The sequence below is a fragment of the Pezoporus wallicus genome, unplaced genomic scaffold (genome assembly GCF_028554395.1).
Source record: "Pezoporus wallicus isolate ANWC-B61680 ecotype Strahan unplaced genomic scaffold, APGP_CSIRO_Pwel_v1 contig_6787, whole genome shotgun sequence".
In the NCBI taxonomy this organism is placed as follows: Eukaryota; Metazoa; Chordata; class Aves; order Psittaciformes; family Psittacidae; genus Pezoporus; species Pezoporus wallicus.
The window spans coordinates 1334966-1352741 of NW_026636951.1; the positions used below are offsets into that span (position 1 = coordinate 1334966).

The following is a 17776-nucleotide window of genomic DNA, read 5'->3' on the forward strand; positions in this document are numbered from 1 at the left end:
AATAATAACATCTGTAAGGGATGTTTTAGTTATCTCCTCTATTTTATTTTTTCTTAAGATTACAGCACCAGGTGAAAAGACACAATCTCATAGTGGCTTCATACGATGTTGTAAGAAATGACATTGATTTCTTCAGGTAAGAGTTGGTTTGTTTTCTGAGGTTTTTAATAGCTTAGAATTTTAAATGGTACTTAAGCATGTATTCTTCTTTTCCAGAAATATTAAGTTTAATTACTGCATTCTTGATGAAGGCCATGTAATTAAAAATGGAAAAACTAAACTGTCAAAAGCAGTAAAACAGCTGACTGCCAATTACAGGATTATTCTTTCTGGGACACCAATCCAGGTAACTGCTTCTCTTTTCCTAAGGAGTTGGGTGAGTGGGGTGAAAACAAGTGAAACAGATATATTTCGCAGTCTGATTGTGCTTTTTATTAGTCATCTTCTTTGAAGTATATATATTTTATTAAAAAAAAGAAAAGCCTTTCACTGCTAAATACTTGAAACTGCATCTTTTTCCTTTCCTAGTATACCCATGTATCAGGGAATAGGTGCAAGATCCATGGTACTAATAGGAGCTCAAAAGCTGGCAACAAGACTTTCTCTACCACTTGTTCTATAAGCAGCAGGCAGGGAGGGAACCCCAGACTTTGGGCTTTCCCCTAATGCCTTGTTCATGGAGTATCTGTCTGAGGCCACTTGTATCTCCTGGGGTTTGTTGTTGAGTGTGGCTTAATACATAAGGCACAGTAAAAAGTCTTATGTGCCAAAGTATAGGTGCAGGTCTTCTGTAACTTAGTTTGATGAAAAAGCCACCAATTTCTAAGAGCTCAAAAGTACATAGAAGTGTTCCATTTGTAGTTTTATAGGCAGTGTTAAATAGGCATGGAAATGTTTGTGATAACTTGTAACAACTCGTTACTTCTGGAAATAATTCAAAAATGTTTTGCCTATGCCAGAACAACGTCTTAGAGTTGTGGTCATTGTTTGACTTCCTCATGCCGGGATTTTTGGGTACTGAACGCCAATTTGCAGCTCGTTATGGCAAACCAATACTGGCAAGTAGAGATGCCCGAAGCTCCAGTCGAGAACAAGAGGCTGGTAAGGATCAAATGTTAAATTTTTGTTTTCTTGTTTTCTTCCTTTAAATGAGAGTTTCACATGAAAAGAGAAAGTGTGATCAGTTCCAGTGTAAGAACAGGAGGTGAGAGGCGGACATTTCAATTTTTTTTTCCCTAAAATGTGGCTCCCGTTGTCTCCTCCAGGGGTTCTTGCAATGGAAGCACTGCACCGCCAGGTTCTGCCATTCCTCCTAAGGAGGATGAAGGAGGATGTACTGCAGGATCTTCCACCCAAAATTATTCAAGATTATTACTGTATTCTCAGTCCTCTGCAGGTATGCTTAAAAAGTTTCTGGAAGCTTAGTGTTTTCAGCACAGTAAAGACCACAAAGAAACCACTTCTGTATTCCTGGGTCAGTCTCATGTCACCTCTGACATTCTTTGGGACCATGGGACTAAAAGGTTTTTTTGTAGTATGTGTGTTAAAACTAGTATCAGTCCAGTTACAATAGAGGATTTCTTTAGCTTAATTTCTGGCATTGTTCTATAATAATATCTTTCCAAGCTGAAAGAAAATTGCAAGAGATTGCACTGTTATATTGATCATGTGCTTTGTGTATGGTTTTCTTGATTATGGTAATTCAGAACTTTAAACTTGGAACTAAAATAAAAAAAATGGCTGTTTGTCTTATTTCTGTCTGGGAAAACATACTCATTCTCTTGTCTGCTGTACAGGTTCAGCTTTATGAAGATTTTGCCAAGTCTCGTGCCAAATGCGATATTGATGAAACAGTTTCTTCAATTTCACTAAATGAAGAAACTGAAAAACCAAAGCTTAAAGCTACAGGTCATGTGTTTCAGGTACAGATGTCTTTTTAATTTTTACTACCCACTTGTAGCTAACTTGTACATTTACGGCCATATGATCCAAGTAAAATACTTAGGGTTTGGATCATACTGCCTGAAAGTGATGTACAGCTATTTTGATTTAATTAAGTTCTTGGGGTTTAAGTAATATAAAACTGTCTTACTTCTTAATATGTTGTGTTTTAACTAGTGTTCAGCTGTTTATGGATCTTGGATACTACTTTTGATTAATAACTGATTACCAGAAATGCAAAACCTCAAAGAGAGAGAACTAATTTTGGTTTTACTAGTTGTTACAGTACAAAATTAAGATACTAAACCATGAACAAAATAAGTTAACTTAAAGTTAGATCTGAATTTATGAAGGTTCATGATCTGACAGAATTGCAGGTTAAGTCTTGGCTACTTGGAAACAATCATTCTCAAAGCCTCTGCACAGCTCCCAAACCCAGCTACTGTATCCCACACTCAACATGAAGGTGTGGGAAATGGTAGTATGCATACTTTTCCTGCAACAGGAACCAAGATCATTACACACTTAATAGTTATTTGATACAGTTCGAAATACTGGTCTAGTTAACATAAATGTGTAATGTTACTGTAATGAAAATATATCCTGAAGTCCAAATTGTGGAATGTAGCTGAGTGGCCCCTATACTTTATAATCAGTTTTGTTCATCATTTTTCTGTAACTACATTATTACTATTTCCTTGAACTTCCATTTCCTAAACAATTCAAGGCACTGCAGTACTTAAGGAAGCTATGCAACCACCCAGCATTAGTGTTAACAACCCAACACCCAGAATATAAAAGAATTACAGAGCAACTCGCAACTCATAGTTCATCCCTTCGAGACATCCAACATGCACCTAAGCTGTCTGCTTTAAAACAAGTAAGTAGATATGCATATTGTGCCTTAATTTCCTAAATGTGTCTTTACTGATGTTAAATTTAAAAAGCTTAAGACTTCATCAATATGAAAATTATCTTAAAGCTTCAGTTAAGTATCAGATGAAATAGAGTACAAGGGTTTTTTAGACATATGTCCTATTTTTCCTGTTTAATTCGAGGGGGAGGGGGAAGCACGAGCTTGCTTCATGATGTTTACAGAATTTTTGCTGCTTTGCCGAAAACCTTACTTTTATTCTGTTTCTTACTCCTACCCCCCTTATTACAGAAAAACATTTATTATATGGGAGACTGTTAGCTCAAAAATGTTAGATTGCAGTACATACTTAAATTCTATTTTAAGTAAAACAAAATGAAGAAAGTGACTATTCTGTTGACTCTTAGTTTTTCACTTTGACAGTAAAGCCAAACTTTGCATTATCATTTAAATGACTGCCCCAGACTTCCTCTAAAGTTTGTTTCTCTTATTTCTACTTTTAACAGTTCATCAATGTCAATGTTTACATGAGATCTACTGTCATTCTGATGATATGCTTTAATGCTCTTTTACTTTAAGCTGCTGCTAGATTGTGGTTTGGGGAATAGTGGATCTTCAGAAAGCGGTACAGAAGCCGTTGTGGCCCAGCACAGAGTACTTATCTTCTGTCAACTTAAAAGCATGCTGGATATAGTGGAGCACGACCTTCTTCGACCTCAGTTACCTTCAGTTACTTATTTACGACTAGATGGCAGCATTCCTGCTGGTCAGAGGCATTCCATTGTTTCCCGGTAAGCATATCCCTTCACAAGCAATACGAGGAACTGTAGTGAGCTATATTATTTATATGGTATGAAATTGTTCTTTGATCTGCCTCAGAGCAGTTGAGGTTCATGAGTTCATCATTTATATAAAATTTACCATACTTAACTTTTTTTATGTGTGCAGGTTTAATAATGACCCATCTATAGATGTTCTTTTGCTCACAACTCATGTTGGTGGACTGGGACTTAATTTAACGGGGGCTGATACAGTAGTATTTGTGGAACATGACTGGAACCCGATGAGAGACCTGCAAGCCATGGATCGGGCACATCGCATTGGGCAGGTGAACAACTCTTTAATTTCCCATAAGTTTCTTCTCTTGCTGAACTCCTGTTTTTTTTTGAATTGGGATAAGGTTGTAACATATGAAAACTGATGTCTGAAAAGCTTCCATTCGTACTGCTTCCTTGCAAGTATGCCGGATGAAGTGTATACTTTCTTATCCTATCCTGAACTTGGTATGCCTTCTAATTCTGTACTGTCTGAGTTGCTGAGGAGGGGCCAGGGAAGAATCACCCTTCAGGGGAGGAAGGTACTCAACTGAGACAAGAAACTTGAAGGAAAGCCCGCACAGGGTTGTCCTTCTCTGATGCCTGGACAGGGAAAGAGTGACTGCTGTTAGTCTCCCTCTACAGCTGTAAAAAACAATGAATTCTTAACTTCCTGAGTACAGATGCAATTGCAGGTGCCTCTACTGTATGCTGGCATAGTCTCATTCTTTTAATCTGACACCAGTCAGACTTACTGAGTAAAATTACTGACGGGTAACTCCAAGCCAAACTGCTTCCAGACTCTCCGTGATGAATACTAAAAAGTTATGCTGTCTTGAATACCTGAATACCTAAGATATTTTTATCTTTTTCATTTCTTTTGTGTGTGCTTTTTTTTTTCCTTTCAGAAACGTGTTGTTAATGTATATCGCCTGATAACCAGGGGAACTCTGGAGGAAAAGATCATGGGTCTTCAGAAGTTCAAAATGAATATTGCAAATACGGTGATCAGCCAAGAAAACACAAGCTTGCAGAGCATGGGAACAGAACAGCTTCTTGATCTGTTCACTCTTGACAAGGTAAAAAGCCGTTTTACAAATACCTACCGAAAATAGAGTAAGCTTAGGGAAAAGCTTTGCTTTGATATGTAAAATTTGATCACATGGACACTAGAGGTTGGAATGATGGATATTAGATAGCTCTCCGAAAAACAGGAGGATGTGCTGTTTCCCCAAAAGAACTGTAAGATTTTGAAGAATTTTGCATATTCCTGAAAATATTATTTGGTGTTTTAATTGACTTTCTTCTTTTTTTTTTTTTTTGTGAAGGATGAAAAAACTGAAAAAGCAGATACCTCTACCTCTTCTGGGAAAGCATCAATGAAATCAGTCCTTGAAAACCTTGGAGAACTATGGGATCAAGAACAGTATGACACTGAATACAGTCTTGAAAACTTTATGCATTCATTAAAGTAACGATCATATATTCATAATTCAACTGCTGCTAGTTCACATTCTCCTGCTGATATTCAGCAAACTTCAAAGCATATATAGTGAACCTTTAGCTTAATGTGTAAATAGACTTACTGAAAGAAGAATCTTCAAAAGAGTGGCACTGAGTAGTGTCACCTGTTTCACTGGGGAGTTACTCTGTCTTAAACATTTGCACTGTATAAAAACTGTAAATGTAAACATCGTGAGGTGGTTTGAATTTTACTTGTTCTGAACAGCTACAAATTCTTTCTTGGTAGAAGAATAAATCAAAGCAAGTTTATACATATGTTAACAAGTGTTCCTTCTGTTTGAATTTAAGTCCACCATTATTTCTTTCTGTATCTATAATAATTTTGTACAGTTGTTTCAGTGAGTACTTCAGGTTGTTCAGTGTATATTTTTCTTTTAAACACAACTTGCTTTATGATGTATTAAGGAACAGTTTTCAACTTCAAACTTTTCAGATCATTTCAGGACTTGTATCACCAGAGGCAAAGCCTAGAAGCCTTGAAAGTATTGAATAATCATCTGGCACTAGGTGTGTGCACCCGCCTTTGTATATTGAGTATAAATATCTTATGCTCTTCAGTCTTTTGACACCATCTCGAGAGAACAGCTGACTTGAACTTTTTAATGTAATGAGCTATATTAAATACAGGTAATGGCCTATTTGAGGCCATGTTTGCATCCTATTAGCAGGGGTGTACTTTTTTTAATTTATCTATAAGGCTAGAGTATAGCCACTTTGAGAGATGCATGTATTCAGTATGTTTCAATCCTATATATTTTTTTTAACTAAAAGAAGAAATGAAATATACAGATAGACGTTTTCCAGAAGTAAATTTTACACTGTCTAGGATTCTGAAATCCATGCTAAAGTGACTGTTTACTAAACTGATGCATGATTTAAAGCTTCTTAAAGGAATAGGGAAGACTTTTTTTCTTTAGGAGAAAACATACATAGAGGATACCTACATTCAATTTGAGGTAATTGAATAGTTTAAATGGTGTAATAAAGATAGTAAGGGACTTTAATAGCAGTGAATGAGAATAACATCGCTGTATGTTATGCAGCTTTTTATAAAAGGGAGGCAGTAGTAAAAGTGTGTTTCTAGATGTGCATATGTACCAGTATATGCACTTTTTATAAATATTAAATTATAGATAACTTACAGCAGTTGTCTGGATACATAGAATATATGTATAATATAAAACCTAAGGTTTGTAGCTTGCTGTGTGCTTAAGCATCAGAGCTTAAAAACCACCAGAGACCTCAACTATGTAAAATAAGATTGTTTTAAAACAATATATATAAATCAAGACTGTTTTGCAGCATTGGAGAAGAATTTATGTCACATTTCAGTAGTTCTGAACTGCCATATTGTAACTAAATTAGCATTCCATGAAAATAAACAAAACTGGGAATATATAACTTGTATGTTGTGTATGTCCACATTTAAGTTTATTCTGTAGTGAAGACTCACTGTAGCTGACTAGGTGTAAAAACTAATGCTTTGGGAAATTACAGTTGGATTACTAGTAGTATTCTTAGTCATTTCTGCCTTCATACGTAAACATTTCTGTTGTGCTTTCAGCTGATAATGCAAGCAGGGGGAGAGACAAGATGGGTTTGGAGTTCTGTTGCAGAGAAATTATAATGCTGGAATACTGGGTACCTTTAAGATGGCCTGGAGCAGTAATCTGGTGATAGTGTCCAGAAATAATATGTTTGAATAAAGAAACCTCTTATTTAGTCATAAAACACTGCATATGTTTTTCTTCAAGAGCTTTATAGGAAACTGTGTGGCCCCTGTTGGAAAAGAAATACACAGCTAAGGACTGCTTTAAAGCAGTCATCACGTTCAGGTCGCTATGCAACCATAATACTCGTAGTGATGGCTCTCTTGGATATGATACCAAAAAGACTTCTGCACCTGGAAAATGAGGGGAGCAAAACCTAGAATAATTGTTTCAAGATTATTACATGTACTGACTGATCGTAAGTGTTCTGTGAATTAACACTTTCAAAATGAAAACCAGCAGGAACACTGTACCAAGTACATACAGAAAAACATTTCCAGTTAGTTACCTTAATACTTAACTATGAGCATTTCTATGTTTTTCAAGCTGGCAGACCATTTACCAGGATCTGGCTTTTTAGTGCATTTTTCTCACTGGATTCACTTACAACAAAACCCAAGAAAGAAACGTGCTCTTGGAATGCCTCTGACCCGCACTGACCTGTTTAATGGGTATCCAACTGGACTGGACCGGGATCTGGGCTGAAATAGAAGTATTTTATTTCTAGGTTGAAATAAAATCTTCAAAGATAGTGCAGGGATGCCAGGTTGTCAGCAGCAACAATTTCATTCTAGAGCTCTGCCCCTACTGCAGTGTATTACTTGAGGACAACTGCAAATTCAGTCATTGCAGGCCCCAGAAAACATGACCTGTGAATAGAACCATGCACATCCAAGGCTTGATGAATTGTGTGTAATTTACACTGAATTACTACTCCGTCTCTGTTATTTTAATGGCATCAAAAGAACACCAAAGCCATACCTCCAAATTGATGTAGTCCCAGATTCAAAGTCTGCTAATTTCTGAAAACTAAGTACCTCTCACTGGTGGGCTGGAAGAAATACTTTGAAACAACTGTATTCATAATGGTGCTTTTCAACCAAATTTTTAAGGATGCTTGAAGTTCTACTTGAAACTAAATGGAAAACTACCTTCTTCAAGTCATGCCTTTTGAAGTGTCTGTTAAACTAAGAATTTAATTTGACAAGCCTGTCTTTCTTCATGCATGGCATCTTTGGAATCCATTTAAGCAGAACGCTGTTTTTCTGCAAATGTTTTCTTTTGTTGGGGGGGGAAGGGTGTTTGGTTTTTAATCCTGCTCCCTAATGCTTTTGGAGGAGATGGGTGCACCACTGACCTTTCATTAAAAAAAAATGGATGGATGTCCAGCTGAATCAAGTGAGAGGCTGGTTTTCAGAATCTGTAGCTTCTGCACAGATGGAAAAGTTCAAGATCCTGTGAAAAAAAAGGAGCAGATCTGCTGCTTAGCACAGTCTAACAGGGTTAGACTGAATTTACGCTGACTAAAAAGTTGCCGCTCTAAATCCATTTTACTGTGTCTGTATATATATAGATGTGTGTGTGAAAGACTAAACAAACTAATGCTAAACTGCCAAATCTTGAATGTTTTAAATGGAAGAAGCAAAGTGCTTAATAGCGTATAACACTAGGGAACACAGATGTGGATTTAAGAACCTTCTTAGGCTATCTTTCCTTCCCCCAAATCTTAAAGAAGTCACACACTCAAAACCTGTGCTGCTTTCTTAGCTTGTATCAATAGCTAACTCAGTGGTTGGGTGTCTGCCATTAATCTATCAAGTAATCTATAAACATACGCTCTTATAGACAATGACCTGCAATTAGTTTCTTTTAAATTCAGACCAGGATTTGCTAAGTTGTAAGAGGAAAATTCCACATACAAAAGGAAAATGTTTGCTCCTCCATTTCCCTTTTTAGATGACGGAAGTCAATCCAGAGAGCAACAACTTCAATGCCATGAATTCAGACTCAAGTACAAAAACTGCAGCAAAAGTAGGGAGGGGTGAAGTGCAGATATGGGGAGAAAGGAAGAATAATAATCCTGCCAAAGGGCTGTTCTAGGAACGTGGCAAATTGAACTAATCTGCAATTTAGTCAGAGGCTCAGAAATAGCTATCAACACGCTGGCCACGTCTTCAATGCACTCTGGGTCCCGGGGCCTTTGCAGGGTGAAGCTGCGTTGTCCATGCCAAGTCTGTGCCTGCCAGAGATTTCCCATATGTCAGAGTCATTACATTTCATAGTTTATGCAGGCTGGCTGCTTAGATATTCCTCCAAGAAAACAGGAATACTTATCAGTATACTGGCAGCAAGTGATTTGAGTGGTAGCTGTGGTATGCTTTTTACTACTGTTTCTCTGTTACTTCTCTTTGAATAAATATTGTTCTCTGCAGATACACTTTTATGTATTCTGACCCTGTTTCACATGACTCATGCTGCACTTATGGTGATTTAATTATCAATCACAGCCTAGCATCCCAGAAATAAAGACTTCAAGTAGAAATCTGTTAGAAGCCAAGGAAACAGCTACTGCAGATGTTCAAATCTAATTGCATTTGCAAGTTAGTAAAGAGAACTTGAGAAAGTCGGTTGAATTGTGCACAATCTCTGCCACAGCCAGAGAAGGAAGCCATTAAAAAGACATCAACCCCCAGAAAACAACGCAATCTGCTTCCTGCCTCTCTTCTCAATCAAAGCTGTTTCACATAGGAGAAAACTGACTTTTGACTGTGCTACCAAAACAATGTGGCTTTAGGAAAATGCTGCCCCCATCTCCACTTAGTCTAAATTCTAAAACACTTCTGAGACATTTGCAACTGTTCAACTTTGGTGCCTCTATCTTGCACGTATCACTCACAGAACACAACAATCTTGCCAATCAAGCTACAAGTACTGACCTGCTATTTCCTGTTCATTGGAATCTTTGGGTACACCTATATAAACATTGTTCCTATCCCTGCATAGTGTCAAAATACTGCTCATACTCATTCTCCTAGGAGAATGTATTTTCAAGAGGCTGCAGATAAAAGCTTGATGCAAGCTAACCAAACCAACAGTCAGTGCCAGCCCATCAGTATTTGTTTATGATTAATTTACCGCTCACCCACTCAGGCATCATATCAGTTAAATTATCAGTTCATCTGCAAAGCCTGAAAGGAAAATGTGGCAGAACTCAAAAGTTGATACTTCTGTTGATACGTCCTTTGCTGCCCTGTGAAGAGCTGCAAGATGTGATCAGCACTTCAGGCTTTACAGGGCCAGCGCAGTCATCAGTAGTTAATTATTGTTTATAAAATGCAGAACTGTGTGTTCTCGCAGTTACATCACTCTTTTGGCTGTGCCTATTATTTCCCAGCCAAAGAGCAAGGTAGCAAACAAAGCAAGAAAAGTGGGGGGAAAAAAAATACTGTGACAGTTCACATGGGCTGTGTGGCATAAGGGGGAGCAAAGGAGGAGGAAGGGACATGAGATGCACTTGCCCTCAGCCCATCTTGCAAGACACATTTTGGTTTATTTCTCCCAAGTTCCTACCGTTCAGTATTTTTTGCCTCCAATACAGACGTGGTCAGAGATCCCGAAGCCACCCCAGAACCACTGTGTAGAAGACTGGAATGCCTTACCCCTGGGAGCCTCGTGAACCCTAGTCCTCTTCCCTCTTGAGCAGGAAGAGTAGCTCCAACCACCAGCGCAAGGCGCCCGGTGTGCCACCACCAAATGAGGTGCAAGCGTAACTAAGCTTAAATGGCAGACAGCTTTACCTTGCATCTGCACAGACACCTGCAGAAACCACACCGCTTACACACGGACTGCAAGGCCCGCGGCCGGCTGTGAGGGTGCAGCAGGCAGCACTGCCGTCACACCTTCGCCACCCCTCATGCTCCACCGGAAACAAAAGTAGCCATAGGGTAAAAGGCCGCCAAGCCGCGGCCTCTTACTCGCCCTCCCCCGCTGTGCCTGCGGTCCTCGCAGGCGGGAGCAGGAGCAGGAGCCGGCACCGGCGAGAGGGTCCCCGCGGCCGTCAGTTTCCGTTGGGCGGCACGCGGAGCCCGCCCTGCCTGTCGATCCTTCTAGAAGCCTGCGGCCCCTCTCCGGCCCCGCTGCCTGCCCAGGTAACGCCACGTTCCTCAGGGACAGCGGAGGGATGGGGCAGGGTCCCCCCGCCAGCCCCCGCTGCTATCTGAGCCACCAGCAGTCGCCGCCGCTCGGTGCGAGCTGGCCTCGAACCACCCCAACAAACCCCAAACCACCTCAGAATCCAGGGCAAGGCGGGTGAGCTGCAAAACTGCTCTGCTGCAGCTAGAAAAGCCGGGGAGCAGCTAGCACTCCAGTGGGTTTTCCAGCGTTTTTGCAGCCCTGCTGGTAAATCAAGGGTGCCTGGCCCGAGAATGTGGCCTGTGTGCTGTTGAAGTGTTTGTAGAGCAGCAAAAATGGCCATTTTCTTACGTATTTTGTCTGTTTCCTTACAAGTGAGGATCAATCACAGTCTGGGGATGTGCTGTATGCTTTATGAGTTTATTTATCTATTCAAAGTCTCTAGAGGTAGGGTGACTTCCTCCCTGTTTCGTTAGCCTGCCGCTGATCTGTCATCAGCCCATAAGACTTGCATCAGTGACAGAGATGTATTCAAGGCACTAAATGGCTTTGGCAATTATTAGATGCCTTTATCAGCTTTGCTCTGGCATTTAATCAGCCACAAAAGCTATTTATTGCCTCATAAACTCCTCTGCAGCAAACATTATCCTTTAATTAATCTCTGAAAATTACAAAGGCTGGTAAGGTAACCTGTTTTTCACACCACACAATGAAGCTTAGGAGAGTTTGTTGCTGTTTTTCCTTTCACTTTGTTTTCTGACACTTGTCAGCTGACCCAGCCAGACCCCTTGCTAGGACAGCTAGTAGCAATTTAGCAGCATGGCACAGGCAACAAATACCAGCCACATCACTGAGTTGTGAGCATTATTCACAGCTGAGAAACTTCAGAGATTAATAAAAGTTAAACCCTAATTTAACTCACATTAAAATTGGAAGAGCAATCTGAACAGCGTGTGGCTTCAGAACTAAATGATGTTACAGACTCATTGAAAGACTGGAGGACAGCTGCTAATTAGGAGTATTTGAAGCTAAGGACACAATGACAGAAGTAGGTCTCTTGCATACTGAAAGATTTCAGATGCGTGCTTGCTTTGTATATAATGAATTTTTGTATATCAGCACTCAGAGATTCAAAGCAGCTGAAAAGCATCCGTATCTATGGCTAGAATAACTCAATACCTGAAGATATCCTAGAAAATGTTTTCTAGCATGAACAGAGGGTTTTTTTTTTTTACAGCACAGGCACGAAGTTTTGCTATTTCCGCACAACCTAGCAGAATCAGATTAGTTTTAAACTAGAGCAGTTCATAACAGAGCAAAAATGTTAGGTGTCGAGTTTTCAAACTTCTGTCTGGCCCTATGAGGACTACATATAGCTAGAAGTTCAATGATCTTGTTTAAACTTACTGATTCTATCAGAGAGCTTTACTAGGGTAGAAGGGAGCTAGAAATATTCCCCTAGGTATTCGGGAGTTTGCAGTGCTGAGGCCTATGTCATAGCTTCCCATGAAGCTGCTACAAATTCTTGTGGAATTTGCCATTGCCTGCTTGGAAACATGATATCAAGAAAGAAGATATTTTCATGCATTTATCCAGGTTAGTTAATGAGTTGCAAAAAGGTGTTGGGATCATGTAATCAGCCTCTACTCTGCAGACCTACAGCAAATGTTTCATTAGTTGTGAATTATATTTTAGGAAGTAGTTAGTGATGCAAGGTATAGACTTTGTAGCTAAAGTAGTATAAATTTGATAGAACACATGACGTACAGGAAGGGAGGTTGCTGCAAAAAATGTTACAATAAATTTCCCCATCAGCATTTAAAGTTTCAAAAGAAAATTGTAAAAGGAAAAAAGAAAATAACCCTTGTGTTTGGCAAATGGGAAAAGAGAAAGATAAGTGGAAAAAAAAAAAGATGTTGCTTCTTGTGTCTCTTATGGCTTTTTATTTTTCATCACTGGAAGAAAAAAAAAAGTAAATAAAAACAAAACCCCTTGACCTTGCTCTAATGCTAGCTCCCAGCTGCTAGGGAATTTACATCTCCTGTGGCAGGTGCTAATCATGGTGAGACTAAAGAGCAGTTCCACTTCGGTGACTCTTTCTATGTGTTAGTAGGTGGTAGCATAGTCAGGACTTAAATTATAAGAGATTATGTTTTCAGAGATGTATTGAAAACTCCAACCCAGAATTATGTTTTCCAAAGTAGTCCACTTGTGCTGTGTTACTGCTGGAGACATTCTGCATTGCCTGAGTGATGTGTTCTTGCTGCCTGAGTTTCTGAAACATACGTATAAAAAAAAAAAAAAGAAGGAGGTGGATCCTGTTGAAGTAAAACTTTGGAAGCTAGAAAGTCCTAGACTTTATGTCCCAGGAGGAGGTGTGGTGAGGCAATGTAGTTGTATGCTGTGATAGATGGTACAGTTATCAGCTTCCTGTATTGAGGGGGAATAGAGGGCAGAGCCATACAAAGCTTGGGAAAAGCAGGTCTCTGCAGTGGTGAGTACAGCAGCAGTTCAGGTCCCAGGCTAGTTTGGTCTCAAGAGCAAATACACAGGCAGTTTTACACATCCCACAGTGCAGTAGCACCTTGGTTTGTATAGTCCAGAGCTCACTGAAAAGAAAATAATAATAGTAAAAAAACTTAGCAGTGGGACTTGGGGAGTTTGTTGGGAAGGTAGGTAACCAAGTTACTCAGTTCTAATTCAAAATACAGCTAGACAAAGTGTGATAGTGAGAAAAGACAGTCAGGAGCAGCAGTGTTGACCACTCACTCACAAGCCTGTATCTTGCCCTTTGGCTAGAGATGAGGGCAAAAGTCCAAAACCTGTAAGCTAACATCAGCTACGAAATGCTGGCAGAGGTCCCTCATTATGCCAACTTTGGTGTTTCTGAGCATCTAATTTCTGCTTTCTCATATGCCTGTAACTTTTCTGAGCAGTTCTGTTATTTTTGTCTTGCCTTAACCAAAGCTAGATTCAGAAATAAGTGCTCCTCCTCCTTGTTGCATAACAGGACACAAATACCTAGTAACAGCTGCTATTCTTCTCTTTTGAGACTGCAGCTGGAGCACCAGGGGGAAATAGCAGTGCTGGTCTCCCTATTTTTCTTTTTACTGACTTCAGTGCTTGTTCAGCAATGTTAACATAAAGGCAAGCAACTCACTAGTGTAAGAGTAGATCCATGTGGGATTCCTTTCTACGCTGGAACTCTGCCACAATGCAAAACAAATTCAAGTATCATAAGAGGCTGAGAGTGTGTAGGGATCTCAGACTGCTCTCTGTAGTCTGGCATTTTATGTGCTTCTCAGGGGAGAGACTATACTTGTGTCTCTGCATCATGGACTGTTCGGTTTCAGCACATTAAGCAAAGCTAAAAAAGTTCTGATTGTGCAACTGCTGCTTACCTGTAGTTACTTAAAAAATCTCCTGACTGTCTAGTGGATACAGAAACAAAACAAACATAAGGAAGTTTGTTTCCTCCAAAGTACATCACATCACTCAAATTTCTATTAAGCTTCTTTTCAGTGTAAATTAAGAATATTTCTATGTTTCAAAAAGATGATGGCATCGTACTCAGTGGGCCAAAGAAATTATAATGCCTCTTACAGCCATTTGGCCTGCAATGAGGAAATCAGTCTTGTTAACTCTCCTGCTAAGAATAAAGCAAGACAAAAAGTTAACACAGGGGGCAGAGTTACATCCTGTAGAATGTAATTCATCAAACATACTAATAAAAACACCACTTTGTTATCATATCGTTAATATACTGGTTGGATCAAAGAAGCTTGAAGAATAGGAACAATCTCACCATATTGACCCTAGGACTTGGCAAGATAAAGAGAAGCTGAGAGGTACTTAAACAGTCTTCATCGCTGAACTCGGCCTGCCCCACCATAAAACCTCTCATGAGCCGGAAGCTGAAGGTAGTCTCTTTGTGAGCACCACCAGCAGGGGGGATTGTCTCCTACAGCTCTAGCAGCAGTGCGGTGCAAGAGGCAGACAAAGGCAATACTATTATTCATGCTTTATTTGCTACAAACAATGCATTTTAATCTGCCCACCAGAAATCAAGCCAGACTGAGTCATAACTTGTGAAGCTGGATGCCTGAATTGTTCCTAATGTCTGAGCAAGCCTTTTTTCCTGCTTCTGCCAGTCTGATTTGCAATCCAAAGGGGTTCATAGTGTCAACGTAAGTACATTGAATAGGTTTTGACTAATTCAGTCTCAGTTGAAAATGAGCGTGTATGTAAGGGGATATTTCTGAGAAGAAGCCTGTGGTGTTGTTCTCTTCTGAGTACAAGGTTTGTTTGAATGCTGTCATAGTCTTTATTGGACATCATAGCTTTGTCTTTGAACCATTGTCCTAATAAAATCTAGTGCTGGGGGTTGCGAGCCAGTTAAATGTGAAACAAGCATAACCTCTTTACCCAACCCAAGTGATTATTACAAGTGAGACCAGCACATTCCTGACTTGCTGAATGATCTCAGACAAGTCATTTATTTTTGGTCCTTCAGTTCCTTCTGTGTGCTCTGTTTGTTTTGCCTTCTTAGACTGAAAACACTTAAGGACAGAATCTGACTCTCTGCTTTATGTGATGCCAGACCCAACAAAGCTCTGTTTTACTCTGAGGCCTTCAGACACTGATGAAATTTGAATACTTCGAAAGACAATTAGCTTTGAATGGGAAGTCATAGCTTGGCCTGAAAAGGAGGAAATTTTACTGCTCTTCCCTGTCTGCTGATTAATACTGTCTTGGAAAGGAGGAGAATGGGAATTTTTCAAACATTGTAAAAGTTCAATATACTTACAAAGTTGTGGCAGACTCTGAAAAAGGGGGATTGTGAGTGGTTAGTTTGCATTTGGCTGAAAATCAAATTAGCTTAATTGATACCTGTATGCCTCAATAACAGAAAAAGCCCAGGAGCAGTTTAATAAAATTTAAAGAACCCTCTGCCCTAAACAGATGCTCAGGATTACTTGTAAAATTTAACCATCAAGTGCCTCAAGGGAGAGGAGTGGTAATACTTAGGCTGTAAACCAACTAATCAAATCAAAATAGGCTTTACTCTGAAGAGTTATATAGATCATTCATTCCTTCCTTTATATTTTTGGTTTTGTTTGGTTTTTTTTTCTTCACAATAGCACCTGAGAGTCCCAGTCAGCATAAAGGTCAAGGTACAACCCTGCCACAAAAAGACTGTTGTTCCTCCAAAAAGTAGTTGATCTCAGGGCACAGTGGGAGGGGCAAATTATGTGTTTTAGAGATGCCTGGCCTGACTACAGGTTCAAACCTTTTTGTCTCCCAAAGTTCTTGTTATCTCAGTTCTGCCAGTTGATCTACCTTTTTAATTTATTTATTTATTTATTTTTAAACTTGACTCTTTTAAAAGAGTCAGGTGCCTTCTGTAGTAGTTAGATGAATAGCTGAGATGGGTGGAACTCGGGCAGAGATGTGGGGTTAAGTATCCAGGGAGTGGAAGCCTCTCAACGTGATTAGCAGCAGAAGACACAGCAAATGAACATGCACTGATTAAGTCAGCCATGATCTCACGGGCATGGAAAATAAATGCAGTCAAAAATTCCTTCTCACTGATTTGGTGCCAGGCTGTGATGAGGAGGAGCACCTGCAAAGATAGTCACTGTTGAGATTATGTTGGCCTTTAATTTCTTTTAAAAGCTAAAGGAAGTCCCACCAAAATTATTTTAATTAACAGAGTGACTGATGTAATCACAGAAGGGCACTTTTAAGTGCTTCATCCCACTTGTGGTGTACAAGGAGCTTTTAATGTAGGTGATGCCACTAATTATTCCACAGATGCAACACGAAAGTTGTGTGTGTGTTTTTGTTCAGAAGATTTGTGCCTGCCAAAATGTCCTCCATAAGCAGAAAATATTCCTGTCATGGGAGTGGTCCAGGTGTAGATAACCTGTTGGTATCATCATGGTGGATTGTTGTAATTCACCTTCTAGTTTGCTAACAGGTGTTCCTAGTAATTATAATTATTTCAGAAATAGTACCAGATCACTAGACCTCCTGATCTTCAAGGCAGGCTCGCTGTTCACTTGCCTAGAGTAGAGGACCTTTGAAGGTCACTTCCAACCCAAACTGTTCTATGATTCTGTGTAGATGAAGGTAATACCTCATAAATCCAGTAAGTTAGGTGGATGTTAAGTAGGCTGTTAGATACATGTTAGATAGTTGGAGAATCCTGAACCTGTACAGTGTCAAGGGCAGTTAGATGCTTTCATACTTTGCAATGCAGCTTCACTAGAGCTAACTAGCAAGTGGAGAGCACACTCCTGAGATCTTGCCCTTCTTTAGCCTGTGAGGGTATCACTTGGAATTCACACTTGTGTGTCCTTGCAATCATATATTTTTTTTTCTTTTTTTCCTAAATACATCTCTGTAACTGAAGCTTTTCTTACGAACTGTGAGAAGAGGCAGAAGGTGCAGCTTCTGGGTTGGTGGAGTGAAATGAAAGTGTGCAGAGGAGGTCTACAAAAGGACTTGCTCTTTGGATTTTGTTACTGTTAAAGCAGGTACTGTATACTGACCTGCTCTGCTTTGCCAGGACAGGTAATTCTGGGTCTGTGCAGAGGCAGCTTTAGGCAACTTGGCTAGATAGTGCAGACAGCTTCAAGGTTATGCAGCAGCTGAGTAGGAGTTTTCAAGAACAGTTTTGGACTTTAATTTTTAATTACATTCTTTTTTATTTTTTTTCAGTTTGGCCCTACAGTGAAATTTGATTAAGGCAGTATTAAAGGTTTTCCACACCAACAATTTCACCTTCAAAGGCATTTGCAGTTGTGACCTCAGACACTGTCTCTGTGTTTCACTTATTTTTCCTTTGCTGACGGAAGGAGGAATTCATGTTCGCTGTTCATAAATAGGATCATGCCAGAGAACATCCTGATTCTTTGTGCAGTCTCTCTACCTGCAGT

General features: G+C 39.6%; 1 protein-coding gene across 1 annotated transcript in view; it reads left to right on the top strand.

The window, feature by feature from the left end:
* Nucleotides 1-6555, top strand: part of BTAF1 (B-TFIID TATA-box binding protein associated factor 1) — a 44452-nt gene extending 37897 nt beyond the window's left edge. The window contains exons 29-38 of the mRNA XM_057402290.1: nucleotides 59-136; nucleotides 217-346; nucleotides 960-1101; nucleotides 1266-1396; nucleotides 1797-1922; nucleotides 2669-2821; nucleotides 3395-3606; nucleotides 3764-3923; nucleotides 4539-4709; nucleotides 4959-6555. Of these exons, the coding sequence (XP_057258273.1) occupies nucleotides 59-136; nucleotides 217-346; nucleotides 960-1101; nucleotides 1266-1396; nucleotides 1797-1922; nucleotides 2669-2821; nucleotides 3395-3606; nucleotides 3764-3923; nucleotides 4539-4709; nucleotides 4959-5105 (1450 nt within the window). The 3' untranslated portion in view covers nucleotides 5106-6555. The remainder of the gene's footprint in view (nucleotides 1-58; nucleotides 137-216; nucleotides 347-959; nucleotides 1102-1265; nucleotides 1397-1796; nucleotides 1923-2668; nucleotides 2822-3394; nucleotides 3607-3763; nucleotides 3924-4538; nucleotides 4710-4958) is intronic.
* The last annotated feature ends 11221 nt before the right edge of the window (nucleotides 6556-17776 follow it).